At 46.7% G+C, this 22,536-nt stretch overlaps 1 protein-coding gene across 8 annotated transcripts in view; it reads right to left on the reverse strand.

Annotated features, from left to right (window-relative positions):
• Positions 1-332: 332 nt before the first annotated feature.
• SLC4A5 (solute carrier family 4 member 5) overlaps positions 333-22,536 on the reverse strand; it is a 124,828-nt gene continuing 102,624 nt past the window's right edge. For 2 of the 8 annotated variants that reach the window (XM_070379821.1, XM_070379822.1), the window contains 8 exons: positions 20,879-21,040; positions 19,902-20,080; positions 18,565-18,637; positions 10,599-10,667; positions 9,977-10,150; positions 8,642-8,794; positions 4,177-4,244; positions 333-2,248 (listed from right to left, as the gene is read on the reverse strand). In XM_070379821.1, coding sequence (XP_070235922.1) covers positions 2,083-2,248; positions 4,177-4,244; positions 8,642-8,794; positions 9,977-10,150; positions 10,599-10,667; positions 18,565-18,637; positions 19,902-20,080; positions 20,879-21,040 — 1,044 coding nt within the window. In that variant the 3' untranslated portion in view covers positions 333-2,082. Of the gene's footprint in view, positions 2,249-4,176; positions 4,245-6,934; positions 8,795-9,976; positions 10,151-10,598; positions 10,668-16,063; positions 17,192-18,564; positions 18,638-19,901; positions 20,081-20,878; positions 21,041-22,536 lie in introns of those variants that run through there. The other 6 variants (XM_070379823.1, XR_011466126.1, XR_011466125.1 and 3 more) reach the window with 6 other exon arrangements.

Raw genomic sequence — 22,536 nt, forward strand, 5'->3', positions numbered from 1 at the left:
TTAGATTGCACAGATTGGAAGGTATTTGCTGTGGCAGGCATGTTTGCGGCTCGGATGGGTCCTGTGTCTTCTGCTCGAGGGCTGAGTAGTTGGCTTTCATAAAGCAGGAGCAGCTCCCGCTCCAGGCAGCTTGAGGCAGCGAGAGGAAGGAGAACAATGCAGAGCCGCCCTTCTTCCCTGCTTGTTCCTTTGCTGCCTTTATGCTTTTGATAGTTTTCTGGAGAGGAAGAGGGGTGATAGTTCTAGAAATGTTTTTTAAATGAGGTATAGTTCCTGTCTGTACATCATACCTGCTGACTCACCTAAATTATTAAACGTGGAGCAAGATGAGCAAATGGGATTAAGTTTTATTGAATTGTAGTTACAAGTGGAAAAAAGTATGACCTGTATGAAGAAGTAACAATATGTCAACCTGTTAAAAGCTATTAAAATTAAAATGTTCCTGTGTATGTGTACAAAATGCAAATAACATACAAGGTAAAAATTACAGTGATCAATTTACAACAAAAAAAATCAACATTTTAGCTTTCCAACTTGTTTGATTAATCAAGCACGTTTAATCCTGAATCCATACCATTTCTACAACACAGTTTGGACAAAGTGCTATTGGAAATCAGCCAGGTTTTAAAACTGCAATGTTAAGAGTAGATTGTTAGCTCTCCCAGAATTGGTATAGATGAAGACAAAGAATTTATACTTAAACTCAGGCAATGGTTCTGGATGAGTGAGCAGCCAGGTAATTCTGTTGCTTTCAGTAGAAGTGGTGGAGGTTTAGAGTTTTACCTCGTGGCAGTATCCCTAGAAGGGACTTCTGATATTTAATTTCATAAACACCGAGAGCTTTCTGTGGACCAGGCACTGTACTGGCTCTGGGGATCAGAGGCAATTAGCTGTCCCCATACTCAAGTTGGTTAATGAGTCCAGTGTCATGTGTACCTTTAAAAAATGAGAGCAATGAAGAAAAAGCACCTGCATTTGTCATCTTGAGTAAGTCTGGTAAGTAACCAATTTACACAAGATTCAAATCCGTAGCTGTTTTGGAGAAGGTAAATGTCAGATGCACTGTGGCTGTCAGGAACACACAGGTGGTGAATAAACATGGTTGGTGCTTGTTCAATGTGAATTGAAGATAAAAAGACTGATCTTAAGCAAGGTCTGTGATTAATGGGTTTTAGTCTACCCAGTTTGTTTCCAATTATTCCTTAAAGTACTAGTGTGACTAGTATTACAGAGTTATAATCTTCCAAAATTTCACATTGGCCTTGCCTAACATACAGTGTTCATGTGAATGCTAGTTGGACTCTGGGAATCAGGCCATTGAAAACTTGCAGGAAAGAGCTACCCAAATGCATCAAGAAATGTGATTCTGTACTTGAAAAACCAGTGATACTAATTTAAAGGATCATTTGGTTGATTTGCCACGTGATTTGAGATTTCACTTAACTGTTTTTAAAAATCCACTCAAATGTGTTGGTTCTTTCACAGCCAGACTTTCAGAACTAGCTGTCAAACTGGGAAAGCCCCAGTCACACTTCTGTGCTGGAACAAGGCCCAGAATGCAGATGGTTCAAACTCTTCATAGAAAACTGCATGGGATGGAGAGATAAGAAGACCTTTTTAGCATTTCTTAATTTGCAAAACAAAATTTCCAGCCTTGGTCTATTGAAGTACAAGTATTTTAACAGTTCTTTTAAGACCATCTAGATAATTTAAAATCTAAGCATTAAAAAAAATTTTAACTGGTATTTGTTTTAAATAAAAACTGACTAGTGCCCCTTTATCTTATCTACAGTTTTGAGAGGCAAGCATTTTTTTCATCTCAAAAGAAATGTTATCATTTCTATGCTGGATTGCATTTTAAAATAACGTGTACCAGTAAGCTTTAGTTATTTTCATAACTACAAAGGGAAGGAAAGGGCTTTGCATGACAGATCTCCAGTTTTCATGGATCAGGCAGAATGACTCTCTCTGCTTGATAAATATAGGAGCAGGCTTTGAAAAGTGAAGGGTTTTGGCCCAGACCCTCACGGTGAAGACTAAGCCAGGCCCTCACTGTGCCCCGTCCAGGGGAAGCTCTTCCTCCTAGAGGGTGGTCTCGCCGTCAGCCTCTCTCCCGTATCTGTCCATGTCTGTGAAGTCACACTCTGGCTCCATCTCTATCTTCACCTGTGGCACCATGAAGACCGGGCTCTGTGAGTAGTTGAAGGCAGGTGAGGCTGGACAGGAGATTTTGAAGTGCAGGGTGATGCTGAATGAGAAAGAGAGGAGGGAAGAATGATTTTTCTAGGGTATGGTGTTTTTAAATGCTATCTCCCAGAACAGGGTTCTAGGGCAAACAGTTCTGTCTTTGCTGTTGATCGCTTAACACATCACAGGAACTAGCAGTATCCTATCTGCTTGGCCTTCAGCTGTCACAGTTGCTGCTCTTGCCCTACTTCAACCTATTTTCCACATGGTTGCCAGAGGGAACTTCTGGATCATGAACCTGACTGGTCCCCCATTGTTCAAAGGAGAGAATTCATGCTCCTTAGCCTGGCGAGACAAGAACCTTCTCTGCTCGAACTCCTGCTTGCAGTTTGCCCTGTTCTTGGCCCTGTGTCTGCAGTATTTCAGGCCTCTTCTCGGCACCTGCAGTGCCTTTTCTCTCTTTTTTCCTTTCTATGCACACCCGGTGGACTCCTATTTATTGTTCCTATTTATTCTCTGGGTAAGGTTGATCCCTCCCTTAGATTCCTGTCCCTTCTTTTGCGTGTGCTCCGTTGTTCTTGGCACAGGGTGGTGTATATCTTTGTTCATATGTCTGTCTTTCTCTAGTCCCAGGGATTAAGCACCATGCCTGGTAGATCGTGGATGCTAATCTGCTAAACTAGATCATGTTGCTGAGTTTCTTTTCTTCACTGAAATGGAATCCTGCTATTAGTCATCTTTGCTTCCATCTACTTTCATAGATTCAGTAAAATACCAGTGTAGTTGAGGTACCATTACCATTGATGAAATATTCCGCATTTTTGACCTTGTCCTATGCTTTGTGTCCTTTAACAGGGTTTTGGAGGTATTCTATCCTGATCCAAATTCTCTCTCCATTAACTGAAATTGGAGCAATTGGAGATTCAATTTTGTATAGGCTACTTTAAAATGAAAATAAATCAAGATAGACAGAGTGCTTTTCTCCTAACACATTTATTTATTAAGATCAGTGGCATGAGGAGCCCAGGAGCCCTGGCTCGGGAAGTGGGATGAGATGGCAGCACATATGTCATTTGGACTTGACACTCCTGGGTTATGGTGGCCTTGGGCCTAACGCTTGTACTGGTGATAAATCTCGTCCGGGCAATGTGATAACAGCTTTGACTTATAACTCAGAAGATCCCTTAGGTGATCTACACTCTCTTGTACACGTGTCTTACAATCTTCTGGGTGTGTGCCATCTATATCTGGAGTCGGACAGCCCATGCTTTTCCCGTTAGATCTAGCACAGTGACTCCGGTCCAGTTTAGGGTGCACCGTGGGAGTACGACTGCCCTCACCACCTTCCACAGTGATGACTGAGGCAGACTCTATTGACTCTGAATTCCTTGTTTCTATTTTTGATCCCTTTCCTTGTTTTCAGTCATCAAGTAGTCCCACCTTTTTTGAGGGTGGCTTCTCATTAAAAACAGCAAGGAATCACATTGTTGGCATGGGAGTTGCTGGAAACTGGGCCTTGAATTCTTTCTTGACTATTTTTATCTCCACTTGATCATTGATATTTAGTTTTCCCTGATACCTTTTCTCACCTTTGCTAATTAACCATGCTGTTGTTTTATTCCACAGAGCATTAAAGTGCTTAGTGTTTTGATCCTTAAAGTTCACGTATCCCGGCTTTCAGTAATATATACTTAAATCATGTCTAGTTTCTATTGTCTTTTTTTCAGTATTTACTTTCAATTTTCATTCTACTTCATATTTTATAATAATTTCCTTTACCAAACACGAATACCCTCGTGTGTAGTCATCACATTACATCAGTAAGAGGACAGACTTGTTATTTGATACTTCATGAGGTCTGCGCCTTTGTGTCCTGAGGTGGAGCAGCAGAGGCCTTTTACTGAGACACTGGCTTGAGAAATCCTAGGCATTCAAGCCATTGCTTATTCTCTTATCTAACACCCAAAGAGTCTGTCTCATGGCTATTACCTTCGGTCAAGTTCTGAATCACTGAAGGAAGAATCAGAGTGAGTAACTCCAACTGGAAGATCTTTGTCCTGGCAGGAAAATTAAAGTGTCAGATGTAGAGCAGGTTTGAGAACTATTCTGGAGAATACTCTTTCTCCAGTGCTTCCCTCACCCATTTCCTCTCCTTTCTGTTCTCTAACCCCGTGGCCAGTGCTACACCAGATGATACAGGGACCCCGGAGGTGGGTGGCTTCCGCTTCAGTTATTCCTTCACCCAGAGGTAGGTGGGAGGCATGGCAGGGGCCAGGGGAAAATGAGGAAGGGAGATGGATGTATACAAGAGGAAAGGAGAAGGAGAGTGGGAAATTCACAAGGAAGAAGTACCTCTGTGGGAGAATATAAGGGGAAGCCCCTTTGCTGGAAGGCCCTTGTGGGGGCTGGCAGGATGCCTAAAATGGGAAAGTGGCAAGCCCTTAGGGGCACCAGGGTCAGGACTCATGTTGGGATCTTTCAGACTACGCCCAGGATAGACTGTGTTGTCTTGATGACAGGACTGTCCACCGATAGGAAGCTGAGGCTGGGAGTGGGTAAAGACAGCAAAAAAAATCCCCCAGGGTCTTCATAAGCCACATCTGGTCCTTCTGGGGCAAGTTCCCTTTCAACGTGTGGAAGGTGTTTGTCACTCATTCAGAACCTCGGGGACCAAGCCCTAGGACCTTGACTAATTCATAATCCTAGTGTGATGCTACTTGCTCTCCTAGAGGAGCAGCTCAGCTGGGATTTGAGCTCTCAGTCATTTCAACAATCATAGGCAACATGCGAGGCTCAACAGGCCATGTTTGGATTAGTGCATCTGAAACAATGCAAGAGGGGGCAGGTGGTGCCATGGGCAACTGGGGGCACAGGGGGTAAGGAAGGAAAGAGGGGGTTTGCCCACACTAAAGTGAAGACCACTGAAATCTATACACTCTGATTTGGGGCTTCCATATGGTTGGAGTCCCAATTCTTATAGCCCAGTTCTTTTTGAATTCTGCCTAGCACAGGAGTCCTAAGACCAACAGATCTGAGTTAAAAGTGAAAATTCCTTGAGGAAGAGGTGGAGGATTAGTAGTAAGTAGGAAGGGAGAGACACAATGTGTTTTATTTACTGTTAATGCAGAACACACAGAAGAGCTGTACAAAAAAGAGCTTCACGACCCAGATAATCACCATGGTGTGATCACTCACCTAGAGCCAGACATCCTGGAAGGTGAAGTCAAGTGGGCCTTAGGAAGCATCACTACGAACAAAGCTAGTGGAGGTGATGGAATTCCAGTTGAGCTATTTCAAATCCTGAAAGATGATGCTGTGAAAGTGCTGCACTCAATATGCCAGCAAATTTGGAAAACTCAGCAGTGGCCACAGGACTGGAAAAGGTCAGTTTTCATTCCAATCCCAAAGAAAGGCAATGCCAAAGAATGCTCAAACTACCGCACAATTGCACTATCTCACACGCTAGTAAAGTAATGCTCAAAATTCTCCAAGCCAGGCTTCAGCAATATGTGAACCGTGAACTTCCAGATGTTCAAGCTGGTTTTACAAAAGGCAGAGGAACCACAGATCAAATTGCCAACATCCGCTGGATCATCAAAAAAGCAAGAGAGTTCCAGAAAAACATCTATTTCTGCTTTACTGATTGTGCCAAAGCCTTTGACTGTGTGGCTCACAATAAACTGTGGAAAATTCTTCAAGAGATGGGAATACCAGACCACCTGATCTGCCTCTTGAGAAACCTGTATGCAGGTCAGGAAGCAACAGTTAGAACTGGACATGGAACAACAGACTGGTTCCAAATAGGAAAAGGAGTACGTCAAGGCTGTATATTGTCACCCTGCTTATTTAACTTATATGCAGAGTACATCATGAGAAACGCTGGGCTGGAAGAAGCACAAACTGGAATCAAGATTGCCAGGAGAAACATCAATAACCTCAGATATGCAGATGACACCACCCTTATGGCAGAAAGTGAAGAGGAACTAAAAAGCCTCTTGATGAAAGTGAAAGAGGAGAGTGAAAAAGTTGGCTTAAAGCTCAACATTCAGAAAACGAGGATCATGGCCTCTGGTCCCATCACTTCATGGGAAATAGATGGGGAAACAGTGGAAACAGTGTCAGACTTTATTTTTTGGGGCTCCAAAATCACTGCAGATGGTGACTGCAGCCATGAAATTAAAAGACGCTTAAGACGCTTACTCCTTGGAAGGAAAGTTATGATCGACCTAGATAGCACATTAAAAAGCAGAGATATTACTTTGCCAACAAATGTTCATCTAGTCAAGGCTATGGTTTTTCCAGTGGTCATGTATGGATGTGAGAGTTGGACTGTGAAGAAAGCTGAGTGCTGAAGAATTGATGCTTTTTAACTGTTGCCTGGACTGCAAGGAGATCCAACCAGTCCATCCTAAAGGAGACCAGTACTGGATGTTCATTGGAAGGACTGATGCTGAGGCTGAAACTCCAGTACTTTGGCCACTTCACGCGACGAGTTGACTCACTGGAAAAGACTCATGCTGGGAGGGATTGGGGGCAGGAGGAGAAGGGGACGACAGAGGATGAGATGGCTGGATGGCATCACCAACTCGCTGTGCATGAGTCTGAGTGAACTCTGGGAGTTGGTGATGGACAGGGAGGTCTGGCGTGCTGTGATTCATGGGGTCGCAAAGAGTCGGACACGACTGAGTGACTGTCTGAACTGAACTGAACTGAATGCAGTGGATACTGTTTTGGGGATCTGATTGGACACTTTCCATGGGAATCTTTATAACTGAGGGAGGAGGGAACTGGGGCTGGAGAGCAACAGTAGGAAGAGCTGATAAACACCACCAGTACAACAGTGTTGGCTTTCTTGCCAGGATGGAAAACACATGCATCCGCAGTGTGCAAATCACCATCCTCTTCACACCCAGACAGGTGGTGGGTACTGCAAATACCCTGGGGCCCACTGAGGACACTGGAGAGGACACTACTCTTGCAGGAATGTTATTCATTAGAACTGTTTCAACTGTCATGATAACAGTCATTTGGGAGTGAACCTCACACCAACTGTGAAGATGTGTGTAAAATGAATTTATGTAAATTGGATCCCAGTTTTCCTTTGCATATATAAAGGAAGCTTTTTTCCCTCCCCTGAAATAGTTCCTGGCATGTGGTAGGCACTCAAATATTTATTGAATGAATCAATGAAAGAATATTTGTCTTTAAAAGGCACTTAGACTCTCGGCTTCTTTGTTTGCAGAACCTAACTTTCAAATCATCTAACTCATTCACAAAGGGGAGTTCCTTGGTGGCCTAGTGGTTAGGATTCTGGGCTTTCACTGCTGTGACCCGGGTTCAATTCCCTGGTCGGGGAGCCGAGGCCCTGTAAGCTGTGCAGCACAGCCCTTTGGAGGGGGGCGGGAAATCAATGAAAAACATGTGGACAGGGATTATGGGCCTCTTACCTTCCTGGAAGAGGACAGTAATCAAGGACCAGGGGAGTTTGGGCCTATCACTATCATCAGAAGGCGGTTTGATTGTCACTAGTCAGTCAGCAAGGGCTTGCCTATGAGCAACTTTGATCTGCAAAAGGCAAGATTGCTAGAATAGTTGATGGTGGAGGCAGGGATATGGGTTGGGGTCAGACTGGGAGGATGGGAGCCAGACATGGTTATTAGGAATGGCATGGGCAGCTCAGTATATGGGAAATGATCAGATCCAAAGTGGGGAATGGTTTTCTTATTCCCTCCTAGACATGACCATCTTGGGCGAATCACTTCCATTTTGGGGACAGTTTCATCATTTGTAATGAAAACTTGAAGTAGACAATCTTATCCACAAATATTTTGTGATTTACTATAAATTCGGGACTGGCTTCTTGTCTGTTGACTCCCTGTTTTAGGGTGAGATGGGGAGGAACATGGGAGAAGGGAGGGGCTGATGGGGCAACTGAGAGGTCCCAGACATTTGGGGAATTGGTCACTCTTTCAGTGAGGACCTGTGCCTCTTCCCCCACCTCCCTCCCCAGGACCCTAGGGACAGCTCCAAGCAAGACTCGGCCCCAATCTTCCCACTTGTCCAGGAATCCAGTCTACTAGTGAGTCCCCATTAGCACCCTCCCCGCCAGGCCTGCTCTGTCCTTTGGAGGTCAGTTGTCATAACCTTGATGATGGAGCCGAGGCTTCTGCACTGTCCCCTCTGGGGCCTATACTGCTGTTACAATGAGCCCAGGGGCCCACAGAAATTGGAGACAGTGGGCCTGGCCAACCTTTTCCCTGGGTGAGGGGGCTCATACATTCTGGCCTACGATAATGGTATTCACAGAAACAGACGTGATCTCAGCACATCAGACCAAGGCTGGGCCCGGGCAGTGCCCCCTGGATACCTGAGAAGCCACCCCTCCCTGGCCATGGCAGAGGTGGAGGGAGGGTCTTGATCCCTCCCGTCAGCTGAGGCCTCCCATCCTCCCCACCTCCTCGTCACTGTCTTCATGGGCCCCTTTCCTTCTCTTCTTCTTATCTGCCTCCTTTTTCTCCTTCTCTGGGAGGATGTTGTCAATCCAGGCCAGGTCATGCTGGGAAAAGATGAGGTCCAGAAGCCTTCGAACAATGATGAGACCCAGGATCTGTGGTGAGAGTTCAGAGAAAACCATGGGTTCAAGGCCCCAAACTCCAGCATTTTTTTTTTTCCCTCCCTCAGTCAGTTCAGGGACTTTTGCTGGTATCTTTGGAACCTTCTCAAAACTTCTCCAGTTCAGGGGTGATTCAGCACGCAGCATCACCCCTGAACTCCCCACTGTTGGAGAGGATCCATTTCACATTCCCTGGAGTTGTGGTTTTCAACCTTGGATGCAGATTTATGCTTACTTGTAAACTTACTACAAACACCAATGCCTGGGTTTTTCTGAGGTTCTGTCTTAATCAATCTGTGGGTGAGGCCCACATGTACTTTTATAAAGTTCCCAAGTGACTCTTATGAGCAGCCAGGGTCAAGAAGCACTGACTCAGAGCCCTCAGGATATTTCCGATCTACTCTGTGTCCTCAATTTGGCCCCTAATCCAGCCCTGCAGGCTTTGGGGCCCACCCAGGGCTTCCCCAAAGCATTAGCCCATAGTAACCCCCTCTATTTCCCAGGCCCTGGCAGGGGCAGAGCCCACTGCTTCCCATGGGGACAGATACATGTTGTGGGCTTTTCTTCTTTTCAATTTATAATTTTGGAATAATTTAAAACTTACCCACAATTTCAAGAATAGCCAAAGAATTCTCACATACTTTCCCCAGCCTCTCCAAACAATGACATGTTAATGACATTAAAATTTGAAGTTCTAAATCTCTGATTCTAGCTCTCCCTATCCCATCCCCCCATTCATTTTTCAAATTCAATTTTATTGAAAGGTATATACTTAGCATAGATCTACTTCTGCACTTGGTTTGAATTTTGGCAGTGGGGCACTCAGTCTCCTTGTTGAATTTGCCCAGCTCCATCACACCACAGAGAAGGGGAGTTTGGGTGGCTTTTGCATTCTCACTGAGCCACCCTGACCTGAGCTGGGTGGAGGCAGGCGTGTGGATTGTCACTACAGTATCCACCCACCACACACAACCTGTGCCCCCTCTAAGCCTCTCCATTCCACCATCAACCCCCTAGCTCCATCTGGCCTGGAGTCACAACCCGAATCTTGATCTGTGCCTGCCTTTGTGACCCCAAGAGAGGCCATTGTGGAGGAGACTAGGGTGGGTCTCCCCGTGGACACCTTCCCTGGCTGAACCTGCAGAACAAGGAGGGAGAAGCCTGTGCCCATCTTACCATGACTGGGAAGATGATGGCGGCCATTGTGGACTTGAGGATCCAGAGCACAGCCAAGCAGAGTATCTGCACCAGGGTGAAGAGGTGGATCCGGCGCAGCGGCACGTGCCGCAGGAAGGCATGGTCTGGCTGGTGCTTGGCGGGCATCAGGAAGAGTTTGCAGCGATCCCAGAACTGGTGAGGACAGTGTGAGTCTCAGCCAGGCCTTGGAGACCCTGCTGGCCCTGCTGGGGGCTTGGATCTGGTAGAATGGGTGCCACAGCAGGGTCTCATTGAGGGGAGCCCCTGGTCAGGTCTCGAGGATGCAAAGGAGGGGGAATGGAGGTCTAGGAGGAGGTATAATGAGATTTTATGGAGGGGTGCTGAGCTCTTGGGGAGGGGTAAAGCCCTGGTTCAGGCCCCAGTAAACACTCCACTTTCAAGGAAAATGCAACTTGAAAGCAACACAAGCTATCTGGTATATCATGGTAAATAGCAAAATGTTTTCTTCTGTACAGCTTGCCTTAGCAAACAGAGAGTGGTAGTGAAATGCTCATAGGAATCAGCGTGATCTGGGTTTTGAGTTCTGAACCTCAGTTTCTTCATCTGTAAACTGAGGACCTAAGGACCTAAGGGTCCTTACCTGGATGCCATTCAGGGAGGCCACACCCATGTAGAGGAAGACTCCATACAGCACTGGCAAAGGGATGTACTGAAACGAGAGGGGAGGCAGAGCTCTGGACTGGGCCACGACCACAGCAGGCTGTTGGCCACTCTGTTCAGGATGGCAGTGTCTGCCAAGTCACGGAGGCAGCCTGGTCAGCCTCGGCTTTCCCCAGGTGTTGAAAGAGTTGGAATTTTGGAGGAATGAAGCATCTGTGAGCACATCTGGAGCCAGAGTGTCCGTGGGGGAGGAGATGGTCTCTGGGGCTCTGCTGCCCCTTTTCTAGCCCAGTGAACAGCTGCTCTCCCAGCCTCCCCCCTCCCCGCCCCCAACTTTATGCCCTACAGGAGCCGTGTAGTCCGGCTGAAGATTAACCTGGAACATGGCAAATATCTACAGACTGCTCGTTCATGCCAGCCCCTTCCCACCTCCAGCCCCAGCTAAGGGCCCCCCTAAACTGCACTGCTCAGCTTGCAGGGGGCTGGTGACCCTTGATGAGCTTACCTACTAGTGGGGAGTACCTGCTGAGGAACAAAACTCATGCAACATATACAATCAGGTAAAAAAGAAGCAGAACAGTGTATGAAGTGACCGCCAATGGGCGACAACCAAGTGCTGATGGTCTCCTGGGTAGCTATCCTTCCCATCATGCTCTTGGGTAGTTCGCTTTTCCAAACATGGGATCTTATCACTCATACTGGTCTACAGTGGGCACGTGACTCTTTAGAAGATTTCTAAGGTACGTCTCCACTGCGTAAGCTGTGTCTTTCCTTCTTTTCTCCTTCCCTTTACCTGCACGAGGCTGGTTCGCTCCCTCCCAGGGCTGCTGTGCTGAACACTCGCAAGAACACAAAGTACTGTATCCAACTTTTAGAAGTCCATTTAAGAATGCTGGCAAATCCAAACAAATCAACAACCTCTCATTTAAAATAAACTAGGCTAGTCTTGCCTGGAGAATCCCAGGGACGGGGGAGCCTGGTGGGCTGCCGTCTGTGGGGTCACACAGAGTCGGACACGACTGAAGTGACTTAGCAGTAGTAGCAGCAGGCTATTTTTTAAACACAAAGCATGATTTGCATCCACATGCTATAAACGTCACTCTACGACATTTGAACTTAAAGGAAACATGGGTCCATGACATCATTCCATTTGTATATGAGGAGGTTTTTGCCTTATTATTAAATAAGGCAAAAATTTCAACTCATCAACAGACAATTGGTTTAATAAATGTGGTGGGTATCTTTGTGTATATCTACAGATATGTATACATCATACATACATACAATGAAATATTATCCTATTACATAGCAATAAAAAATGAAATATTGCCATTTGCACAACATGGATGGACCTAGAGAATATCCATACTAAGTCAGACAAAGACAAATACTATATGACATCACTTACACGTGCAATCTAAAAAATAATACAGATGAATCTGTATAAAACAGAAACAGGCTCACGGACGAAGAAAAGAAATGTACGGTTACCAGAGGGGAAAGGGAGAGGGAGGAATAAATTAGAGTATGGGATTAACAGATACACACTACTGTATATACAACGTTTAAACAACAAGGATCTACAGTACCACACAGGGAACAAGAGTCAATACTTTGTAATAACTTATAATGGAAAATAGTCTGACAAAAAAATCTGGCCTAATCATCCTCAATGGAGAAGGCAATGGCACCCCACTCCAGTACTCTTGCCTGGAAAATCCCATGGATGGAGGAGCCTGGTGGGCTGCAGTCCATGGGGTCGCTAAGAGTCGGGCACGGCTGAGTGACTTTACTTTCACTTTTCACTTTCATGCATTGGAGAAGGAAATGGCAACCCACTCCAGTGTTCTTGCCTGGAGAATCCCAGGGACGGGGGAGCCTGGTGGGTTGCTGTCTATGGGGTTGCACAGAGTCGGACACGACTAAAGCGACTTAGCAGACTTAGCAGAATCAGCCTCAAAGTGTGGGAGCAATTAAGAGAGAAATGAAATCTTAAATAAAAGATTAAGCTATAATCTGTAACAACACAAATCTTTTAAAATTTAATTTATTTTGGCTGCACTGGGTCCTAGTCGCTGCGTGTGGTTGAGGACAGTGGGGCTACTCTGGTTGCAGTCTGCAGGCTTCTCACGGCAGTGGCTTCTCTTGTACAGCACATTTTCTTTTCTTTTCTTTTTTGTACAGCACATTTTCAATAGTTGCGGCCCTTGGGCTTAGTTGCCCCACAGCTTGTGGAATCTTCCTGGGACTGGGGATCGAACTCATGTCCCCTGTATTGGCAGGGAGATTCTTAACCACTGGACCACCAGGGAAGTCTGACACATTTAATATGGCTTAAAACTTCTGTTTTGATCTAACGAGGGTGAAAACCGCATCAAACAGAAGAACTGGACTGTCTTAGTTTGCAGTTACCAGTGACTGATTATCATCACCTCATTATTAAGCCTAGGGAATTGTCTCCAGTCTTGTCATTTGTGTATTAAACAGCAAAGACATCACTTTGCTGAGAAAGGTCCATATAGTCAAACATGGTTTCTTCCAGTAGTCATGTACAGATGTGAGAGCTGGACCATAAATAAGGCTGAGCACCAAAGAACTGATGCTTTTGAATGTGGTGCTGGAGAAGACTCTTGACAGCCTGTTGGACTGTAAGGAGATCCAACCAGTCAATCCTAAGGGAAATCAATCCTGAATATTCATTGGAAGGACTGATGCTGAAGCTGAAGCTCCAATGCTTTGGCCACCTGATGCGAAGAATCGACTCATTAGAAAAGACCCTGATGCTGGGAAAGATTGAAGGCAAAAAGAGAAGAGGGTGGCAGAGAATGAGATGGTAAGATAGCATCACTGACTCAGTGGACACGAAATTGAGCAACTCTAGGAGATAGTGAAGGACAGGGAAGCCTGGTGTTCTGCAGTCCATGGGATTGCAAAGAGTCAAACACCACTTAGCAACTGAACAACATCTTGTCATTTGCAGGCTGAAAGAGCTTTCTCAGAAAATCCGAAAGGCCTGTGACATTACACTCTGACCAGTGATGGGGCTGTAATCTAGAATTCTAGATTAACTGATGCAAATCTTTCTTGGATTTCCAGGGAGGAGCTTTTCTCAAATATTAATGACAGAGTAAAGCGGCAAAAAGGTGCCTCTAGTGTCAGCTTTATACCACTTGCTAAAGCGAAGAACAAGGATCAGAGTCCTACAAACATAAGACCTTCCTATATAATTTGAGTTTGAGACCGTGAGAACAATCTGGGGACAAAAGGGGAAGCTTCTGATACGATCAGGAGTTCCTCTGAGGCAGTAGGCAGAAATTCACAATCCTGACAAGCTGTGGCGAGTTGCAAACAAAAAGTAAAACAAGAAAAACCCTTTGGGGCTTGGAATGAACTGAGAATCTGCAAAACTGAGTCTGCAAGACATTTATGCTGCCCAGCAGATACACAGTCACTTCATCCCCCAGTGCCTTTGTTTGGCAAGATAACCAAATATTTGCAAATTGGTGATGGAAGGACTGAAGATTGTCACTGATCCTCTAGTAAACATCAGTGTATCTAATGTCAGTCTAACCGTTCATTGGTTCAGAGAGATGGGTAGGAGGTGGTTTTGTTCCTTGCTGCTCAAAGTGTGATCTTTGGACCAGCATGATTTGGTACCATTGGTGAGTTTGTTAAAAATGCAGAATTTGGGGCCCCCCACACAGCTATTGAGTCACTATCTTCATTTAACAAAATTTCCAGATGAATTTTAATACACATGAAAGTTTGAGAAGTCCTGGAACAGAACTCTACTGGGGGAATTGGTACAGAAATAGGTGAAGTTAATAAATGATATAGAAACAAAAATAACAATAAAAACACTAACATCTAGGATATAACTTACACCCTCAAAATCTGTAGCATCTTCTCTGTTGGCTACATAGATAAAAACTAAAATTTTCAACTAAAGCATGCTGCTGCTGCTGCTGCTGCTAAGTCGCTTCAGTCGTGTCTGACTCTGTGCTACCCCAGAGACGGCAGCCCAGCAGGCTCCCCCGTCCCTGGGATTCTCCAGGCAAGAACACTGGAGTGGGTTGCCATTTCCTTCTCTAATGCATGAAAGTGAAAAGGGAAAGTGAAGTCGCTCAATCATGTCTGACTCAACGACCCCATGGACTGCAGCCTACCAGGCTCCTCCGTCCATGGGATTTTCCAGGCAAGAGTACTGGAGTGGGGTGCCATTGCCTTCTCTGCAACTAAAGCATGGCCTTGGGTAAATAGTTCTCTAGTGTGAGTTCTCAATGAGTCTAGTACTTGCCTATGTTGATAGAACTAGGAAAATTTAGAGTTGCAAAAACTTAAACAAGCTTCATGGAATATTTTCTTGATTGGAAATAAATTCTGGGATTCTATCCAGTAACTCAAATCTGTTTTAAAGTTGTATTTTTCTTGAACTGGCTATACCAAATATCTCTACCTAAAAGCAATGTCGCGTTTAGCACTGGTGTCAACCAGTGGCTTCCCTGGTGGCTTGTGGGTAAAGAATCCACCTGCATCGCAAGAGATGTGGGTTCGATCCCTGCGTCAGGAAGATGCCCTGGAGAAGGAAATGGCAACCCACACTCCAGTATTCTTGCCTGGGAAGTCCCATGGACAGGGGAGCCTGGGAGGCTACAGTCCTTGGGATCACAAGAGTTGGACACAACTTAGCGACTAAACAACAGCAACAAACTAATGATAATGCTTCAATCATCGAACAATTTTGAAATCCTTGATATAATTACATCAGAAATCTTAAATCTTATGGTAAGACTTTAGATGTCTTTCCTGTTATAAAATGTGTCAAAAAGACTAAATAAAATGATTATATATATATATATTTCCACTCATTGTAAAAGAGTGGCAGCCAGATTTTTCAAATCCTTTTGTGATGGAATGCAACAACAGTATCAGAGCATTTGGAGCTATAATAAACCCCATAAAAACTTTGTCATGACAGCTAACGCCATAATGAACATTTCCCCCTAGATGGCACCTCACCCTGTTTACAGAGCCTGTTTTTCTCTTCTTTTTGCTGCACTGCCTGGCTTGTGAGATCAGCTCTCCAACCGGGGATTGAACCCAGGCCACAGCAATGAAAGTGCAAGTCCTAACCACTGGACTGCCAGGGAATTTTCTCATTCCGCCCCCCACAGGGCTGAAATTTTATTAAAATTTTTTTTATTGCAAGATGTTTGCTTTACAATATTGTGCTGGCTTCTGCCATATATCAACATGAATCAGCCACAGATATACATACGTCCCCTCCGCCTTGAGCCTCCCTCCCATCTCCCACCCCATCCCACCCCTCTAGGCTGGCACACAGCACTGGGTTGAGCTCCCTGAGTCACACAGCAAATCCCCACTGGCTCTCTATTCCATACGTGGTGATGTATGTTTCCACGCGACCCTCTCCATTCACCCCGCCCGCTCCCTCCCCCACACAGGCTCAGCAGTGCCATCTTTCTCGATTCCATGCACACGCGTCAATATACAACGTTTGTCTTTCTCTTTCTGACTTCACTCTGTACGATAGGCTCTAGGTTCACCCACCTTATTAAGACTGACAAATGCATTCTTTTTTTTTTAAAGCTGAGTAATATACGTTGTGTATATGTACCACAAACAATAAATGCTGGAGAGGATGTGGAGAAAAGGGAATCCTCTTGCACTGTTGGTGGGAATATAAACTGATACCAACCACTATGGAGAACACTATGGAGATTCCTTAAAAAACTAGGAAAAGAACTACCATAGGACCCAGCAATCCCACTACTGGGCATGGACCCTGAGGAAACCATAACTGAAAGAGAAGCGTGCGCCCCAGTGTTTGCTGCAGCAACACTGCAAGAGCGAGGACGTGGAAGCAGCCTGGATGTCCACTGACACATGAATGGATGCGGAAATTGCGGTGTGTATGTATACACGCACACACAATGGAATGTCCCTCATTTTAAAAATATCTATCTGTTTATTTGTGCCGGGTCTTAGTTGCGGCATGTGTGGGATCTAGTTTCCTGACCAAGGATTGAATCTGGGCCCCCTGCACTGGGAGCCCCAGAGTCTTACCCACTGGACCACCAGGGAAGTCCCCTCATTGGTTTTTATAAGATGCACAAATTAATAAATACAGTACACAAGCTTTTTGTGTGGAAAATTGCAGCAGAAAGGAGTTTCCATTGCTGCTTACAATAGGAAACTGTATTTTACCAAAGAAAGAGCAATGAGGCTACACATCACTTAAAGTATGATCATCAGATGCTTGGGCAATAGCATATCTTATGCACAGAACTAGTTTCATCCCAATTACTTTAAGTATATTCCCTGGGCATGCTGTTGATATTTATGTTAAGATAGACAAAATTAGTGCAAAAACAAAAATTTACTAAAATTAGGGCTTGCCTGGTGGCTCAGATGGTAAAGAATCCGCCTGCATGTGGGAGACTTGGGTTCGATCCCTGGGTTGGGAAGATCCCCTGGAGGAGGGCATGGCAGCCCACTCCAGTATTCTTGCCTGGAGAATCCAATGGGCAGAGAAGCCTGGCGGGCTATAGTCTGTGGGATCACAAAGAGTCAGACACGACTGAGCGACTAAGCACAGCCCACAGCAAACATGAGTTCAAAACCCTAGAAGAGTGATACTCATAATGTGTCCATGAGATAACTGATAAAATGCAAATGGAACAAAAGGAGGGAAATGAGTGGGGTTTTCTAATTGCTTTATGTTCCATTCAAATACAAGAGCTTGTGAGAAATGACTAAATAAATAACTGAACACTCACCAGCTGGGGCACAGTAGTCACTCTCTCACAGGGAGGCAGACACTGCATCTGCAGTGTTCGTAGGAACTTTTGGCTCCTAAAGTGCCTGTTGGAGCTTTTTTAACACACACACTCAGCTGTTGGACAGTATTGGGATTGACAGGCACAATGGTTCTTTGGAAGCCTCTCCGTAAAAGCAAATATTCCCTGACCATTTAAAATATTCTTTTAAATTAACAAAACGTCCCTCTCTCCCCCATTGTATGTAATCTGTTTCCTGCAAAATGGAAACATCCCTTAAAAAAATTATTCAATACTGTTTGGTTGTGTTCAGCACCAATTCTCAAGCCAGAAATTTTTCCCATCATAAATCAATTAACATCATGGTTCATTAGTCTTTTTTTTTTTTTTCACAAGCTCACCCCTGAATGAGCCATTCTGGGAGATATATGCTCCAAATATATTCCTCATCGTTATCACCTCTTCCAGCTGATCTAAAGGGACTATTTGAAGCTATAGTAGGAGGAAAAAGTCACTTATGTGCCCAAGACATGCAAGACAGAGGAGCAGAAAACAGGCCCCAAGAGCAGTGACAGAAGCCTCCCCTGTAAGTTTAAACTTCAGAAAACATGTGAACGAGGAGGCCAACAACCGCAAATTGGAAAAAGCCAACTTAAGAAGCTACTGATTTAAGCAAGGATGGAATTTGGCAAGGGTGGAAATGTCCTCCAGAAAGGTGAGGGTGGACCCTGGGAGGGGTAAGAAAGAGCAATGAGGATGGCCTGGTGCTGACAGTAAAAGTGAAGTGGCTCAGTCGTGTCTGACTCTTGGGACCCCATGGATTGGGGCCTACCGGGCTCCTCTGTCCATGGAATTTTCCAGGCAAGAGTACTGGAGTGAGGTGCCATTGCCTTCTCTAGGGGATCTTCCTGACCTAGGGATTGAACCCAGGTCTCCCACATTGTAGGCAGACGCTTTACCATCTGAGCCACCAGAGAAGTCCAGGGAACAGAGATGTAAAGGATACAATATTACAGAAAACAGTAGTGATGACGGGATATCTTTGGCCTATTAGGGGCCATGTGGAGAGCCTGTTCCGCGCTCTGAAGCATCAGGCCAGTGCCTTCGCAGATGGACAGGGCCCTCGCAGAGGGTGCGGAGCCTCACCTGCAGGATAGGAGCCAGGAAGACAGAGATCCCTGTCAGGATGAAGACGATGGTGCCAGTCACTCTCTGTTCCCTGGCAGAGAAGAGCACATGGTCAGGGTGGGCTGGGAGGCGCTCTGTGACATTCCAGCCTTCTGTGGGCACTTGAAGGCTGTGTCCAAGGCCCTGGGCTCTGCCTTGCTCTCCCATTCCAGAGAGTAAACCAGTGACCTGAGGACAAGCTGCCCAGCACATGGGTAGAAGGTGAATCTGACTGAGGTGAGGGCATTTGTAGGGTTCTTCAGGAGGCTGTTCAGGGGGTGCTTGAGCCAGATCGACTTGGCTTTAATCCTGGCTCTGCCACTTACGAGCCATGTGGCATCAGTCAAGGTCCTAAACGTCTTCAGCATCAGGAGAATGTACTTCATGGCGCCCACCTGAGGGGTTGCTGTGCGGATGAAGTGGGAGATGAAGTGCTCATTATCCCTGCCTATCAACTGTAATAGGACCTCACGTCTGTGGGACATGACTGATGAGGATGTAGGGGAAGGGGGCCAGGCTGCTGGCAGAGCAGGTACGGGGGCTGCAGGGCAGGTGTGTTTTCTGGAGTGCTCAGACGCAGGCACAAGCCTGGAGGGAGCTTGGGGCTCTGTGGCAGACTGCTCAGGCCCAGACATCTGGGGCTTGGGGATCCAGGAGAGGACGCTGCCCTGACCCCAGGAACCTCGCTCGGGACCTGCTGGGTGGCCCAGGTATTCTCAAGCCATGGGCAGAAGTTCTTAGGACAGCCATGTATGAGAACATCAGTGTCTGATGTGGGCTCACCCCAGAGCTCCTAAGGGGTGGAAGACGCACTTCCCTGCCTGAAACAGGTCAAGGACCTGACTTGGGCATGAGCGGAGGGGCAAGGGAAGGAACATAAGTGACAGGCCATGGGCCAGAGCCCAGGGGTAGAAGTGGTCCTGGAAAGGCTTTCTGGAGGAATGAGATTGAGCGCGACGTGAACCCTGATTTGGGGGTTTGAGGGATGGCATGGCAGGGAATCTTAAAGAGGGGACAAAAATCAGGTCAGAAGATGCTCTGTGGGAACCCTTGAGTGGCCTATATAGGCAAGAAGGAGACTCTGTGACGGGGCTGGTGTGCATGCTGGGAATCTGTTAAAAAGATGCTACAACAGCTGAAGTTTTGTCTTCCTCTTCCCTCCCTTCAGAGCTATCACTCCTATCCCTGTGGCTCTGGATTGTTAGAGAAGGGGCCCTATTCACCCAAATACCTCGATGGTAAAAAGCCCCTTCCCCACCCCCCAGACTGACCCCAACTCCGGCTCAGGTGGTCCCCAGGCCCTGACCTTCACCTACCTGACCCCCAGGAACTGGGGCTGCTCCCCAGGGGCGCTGGTCTCTGTCTCCATCTTGAGGCTGTCGATGTGGGCAATGGAGATGACCGTGGCAGCCACGTACCAGGGGAGCCCCATGAAGGAGCAGAGAGCCATGAGGGTGCCCACCCAGAACAGGTCCAGATGGTAGCCAGCCGCCTTCTGCAGAGGCAGTGGGAGGGAGGAAGCTGTCTAGGGAGCCTGCTCCCAGCCACCTGTTGGGTGGGGTGGGAGAGACAGAACTCTCCCAAAGCAGCCATTTTGCAGAAGAGGTTTTGAGGGCTCTCCTCAGCCTTCTAGATAGCACTCTGGAAGGACTGCCGCCCTAAGGTGGTCAGGCCTTACCACCCCCAGAGTTTGGTGAACCAGGGAACTGATGCAGGTCAGGGAGGAGAGGTGTTCAGGCTCGGAGAGGCCCTGGGTTTGGGTCCTTGGGAAGCAGGGCCTTCTACCCAGCAAAGCAATATCTCTACAATTCCCTAATGAGAAGCCCCAAATGGGGCACGTCTAGCCCAGGCCTAGAGTGGTCCAGATTGGGATGGGGGAGAGGATAGCTGGAGTCTCCTCAGACCCAGAGGCAGGGAGAGGAGCTGGAGGGGCCAGGAAGGCAAAGAATGCTCCTCTGTCTATGGTTCTGGATCAAAATCCCCTTGTTAGCATCTGTTCAGACTTCCGAGTTCAATGTCGGGAGACAGAGTTGGGAAAGTCACTTTGGGATAAGCGAGAAGCGCATGCCCAGGGGCCCAACCTGGGTTTGGTCCTGGCCCTTTTGGCTTTATCCACATCTGGAGGTCACATTCCCCCTGCCCCCTCCCCCCATCCCCCCAGAACTCCAGTCTCCTGCCCTCATACTTGCTTCACAAATGGCCCAACATTTCGCAAGAAGCAACACCTCCCTCCTTCATCCCTTCTGACTCTATGGGAAGAGGCTGTGCCCCTGCCTCCTAGCACCAGGCTTACCCTCAGCTTGTTCTCCTTCCGGTTGACTATGACGGCAGTGATCTGCTGGTCCATGAAGATCAGGATGGTCACCAGTAGGGCGGGCAGGATGCTCGCTAGGTACACCCACCACGGGTTCTTCCCAAAGGGGGCCACGAACCAGCCTCGGTCAGGCCGTGTGGGCTGAACAGAGCAAAGGAGAGGGCCCTTTCCTCTCTCCCTTGTCCTGGAGCACTTGTTGTCTGGCCCACTGTCCCAGACCTCTGCTATTCCCACACCTGGAGTACTTTTCAAGTATATTCTTTCTCCTTAAAGCATTAGGCACCTGCAACTTTAAAGAGATCCAGGAGGCACAGGGGTCTTGGGAAGGATGTGGTGTCTACAGAACAAAGGAGATGATTTGTTGCAGCTGCCCTGGGCTTGTTTGGGAAACAGGGTGGTGGAGAGTCAGAGGAAGTTGGGAGAGAGTTTGTGGTCACTAATTGCAAAATATGCTAACAAGAAATGGGAATGAGGCCTAAAAGCAAGAAAAAAGAAAATGAGAGGCCCAGTGCCTGGCACTTTCTGCCTCTCCTCTGAGTCATCTGTCTGGGGAGTGTTATAGTGTTGTCTGTAAAACACCAGACATTAATTCAGACTTGCATATTGAGAATAAGGCATTATCTGTGCAGGAGCTGGGCTGAAGTTTATACTCTGCTTATTTAAGAGAAAGAAGTACTTTAAATTTCAAGGCCAACATGAGTTTTTAGGAGATGTTAAAGCTGAAATAATGTTGCAAAAGTCAAGCCCTCAAAAGTAGGGAGGGTCAGTTCTAGAACCTCTACCTCCCAGTTCAGTTTAGGTGGACGGTGCTCCTTGTGAGGGAGCAGGGCTCAAGCAAAGCTACAAGCAAATAGCACCAACTCTGGACTAATGGCTCAGTCAGTAAAGGATTCGCCTATAGCACAGGAGACCCAGGTTCAATCCCTGGGTTGTGAAGATCCCCTGGAGAAGGAAATGCCAACCCACTCCAGTATTCTTGCCTGGAAAATCCCATGGACAGAGGAGCCTGGTGGGCTGCAGTTCATGGGGTCACAAGAATTGGACACCACTTAGCAAGTAAACCACCACTACTAATGGGAAATTTATTAAACTTACGCAGGCCCTGGAAGCTCCTGGAGGACTTGTTAAAATGCAGAGTGCTGAACGCCACCCCCAGATTTCCAGAGCACACTCTGAGGATCATTGGTTTGTGTTTGTTTTGCTCACCTTGCAAGATCTCATTTCCCTGACCAGGAACTGATCCTGGGCCATGGTGTGACAGCCCAGCATCCCAACCACTAAGCTACCAGGGAACTCTCGAGGATCACTGTTTTAAAGGACCATTTTCAACAGATCCCAAGTGGCTCATCTTACAGACTACCATGAGTGAAGGAATTGTAGACCCATAAGTGGAAATCAAGGGGCCTCAGCTGGACTGGAGCGTGGATTCCAGCACCTTCCCTTTATCCTGTGGCTACACAGCAGAAATTCATCATGGATCTATCTGCAAGCCACCACCTCAAAGGACTGCCCCCAGGAGGCTGTGTAGTGAAAGTGTGAAGCATATACAGAGAACCAATGTGGTCTCTTGGCTGAGTACATTAAAAACTTGATCAGCATAGAGGGGAGGAGATCTGCAGCTGGGGGGCAGGCAGAAA

This window comes from Bos mutus, chromosome 11 (genome assembly GCF_027580195.1).
Source record: "Bos mutus isolate GX-2022 chromosome 11, NWIPB_WYAK_1.1, whole genome shotgun sequence".
Taxonomy (NCBI): Eukaryota; Metazoa; Chordata; class Mammalia; order Artiodactyla; family Bovidae; genus Bos; species Bos mutus.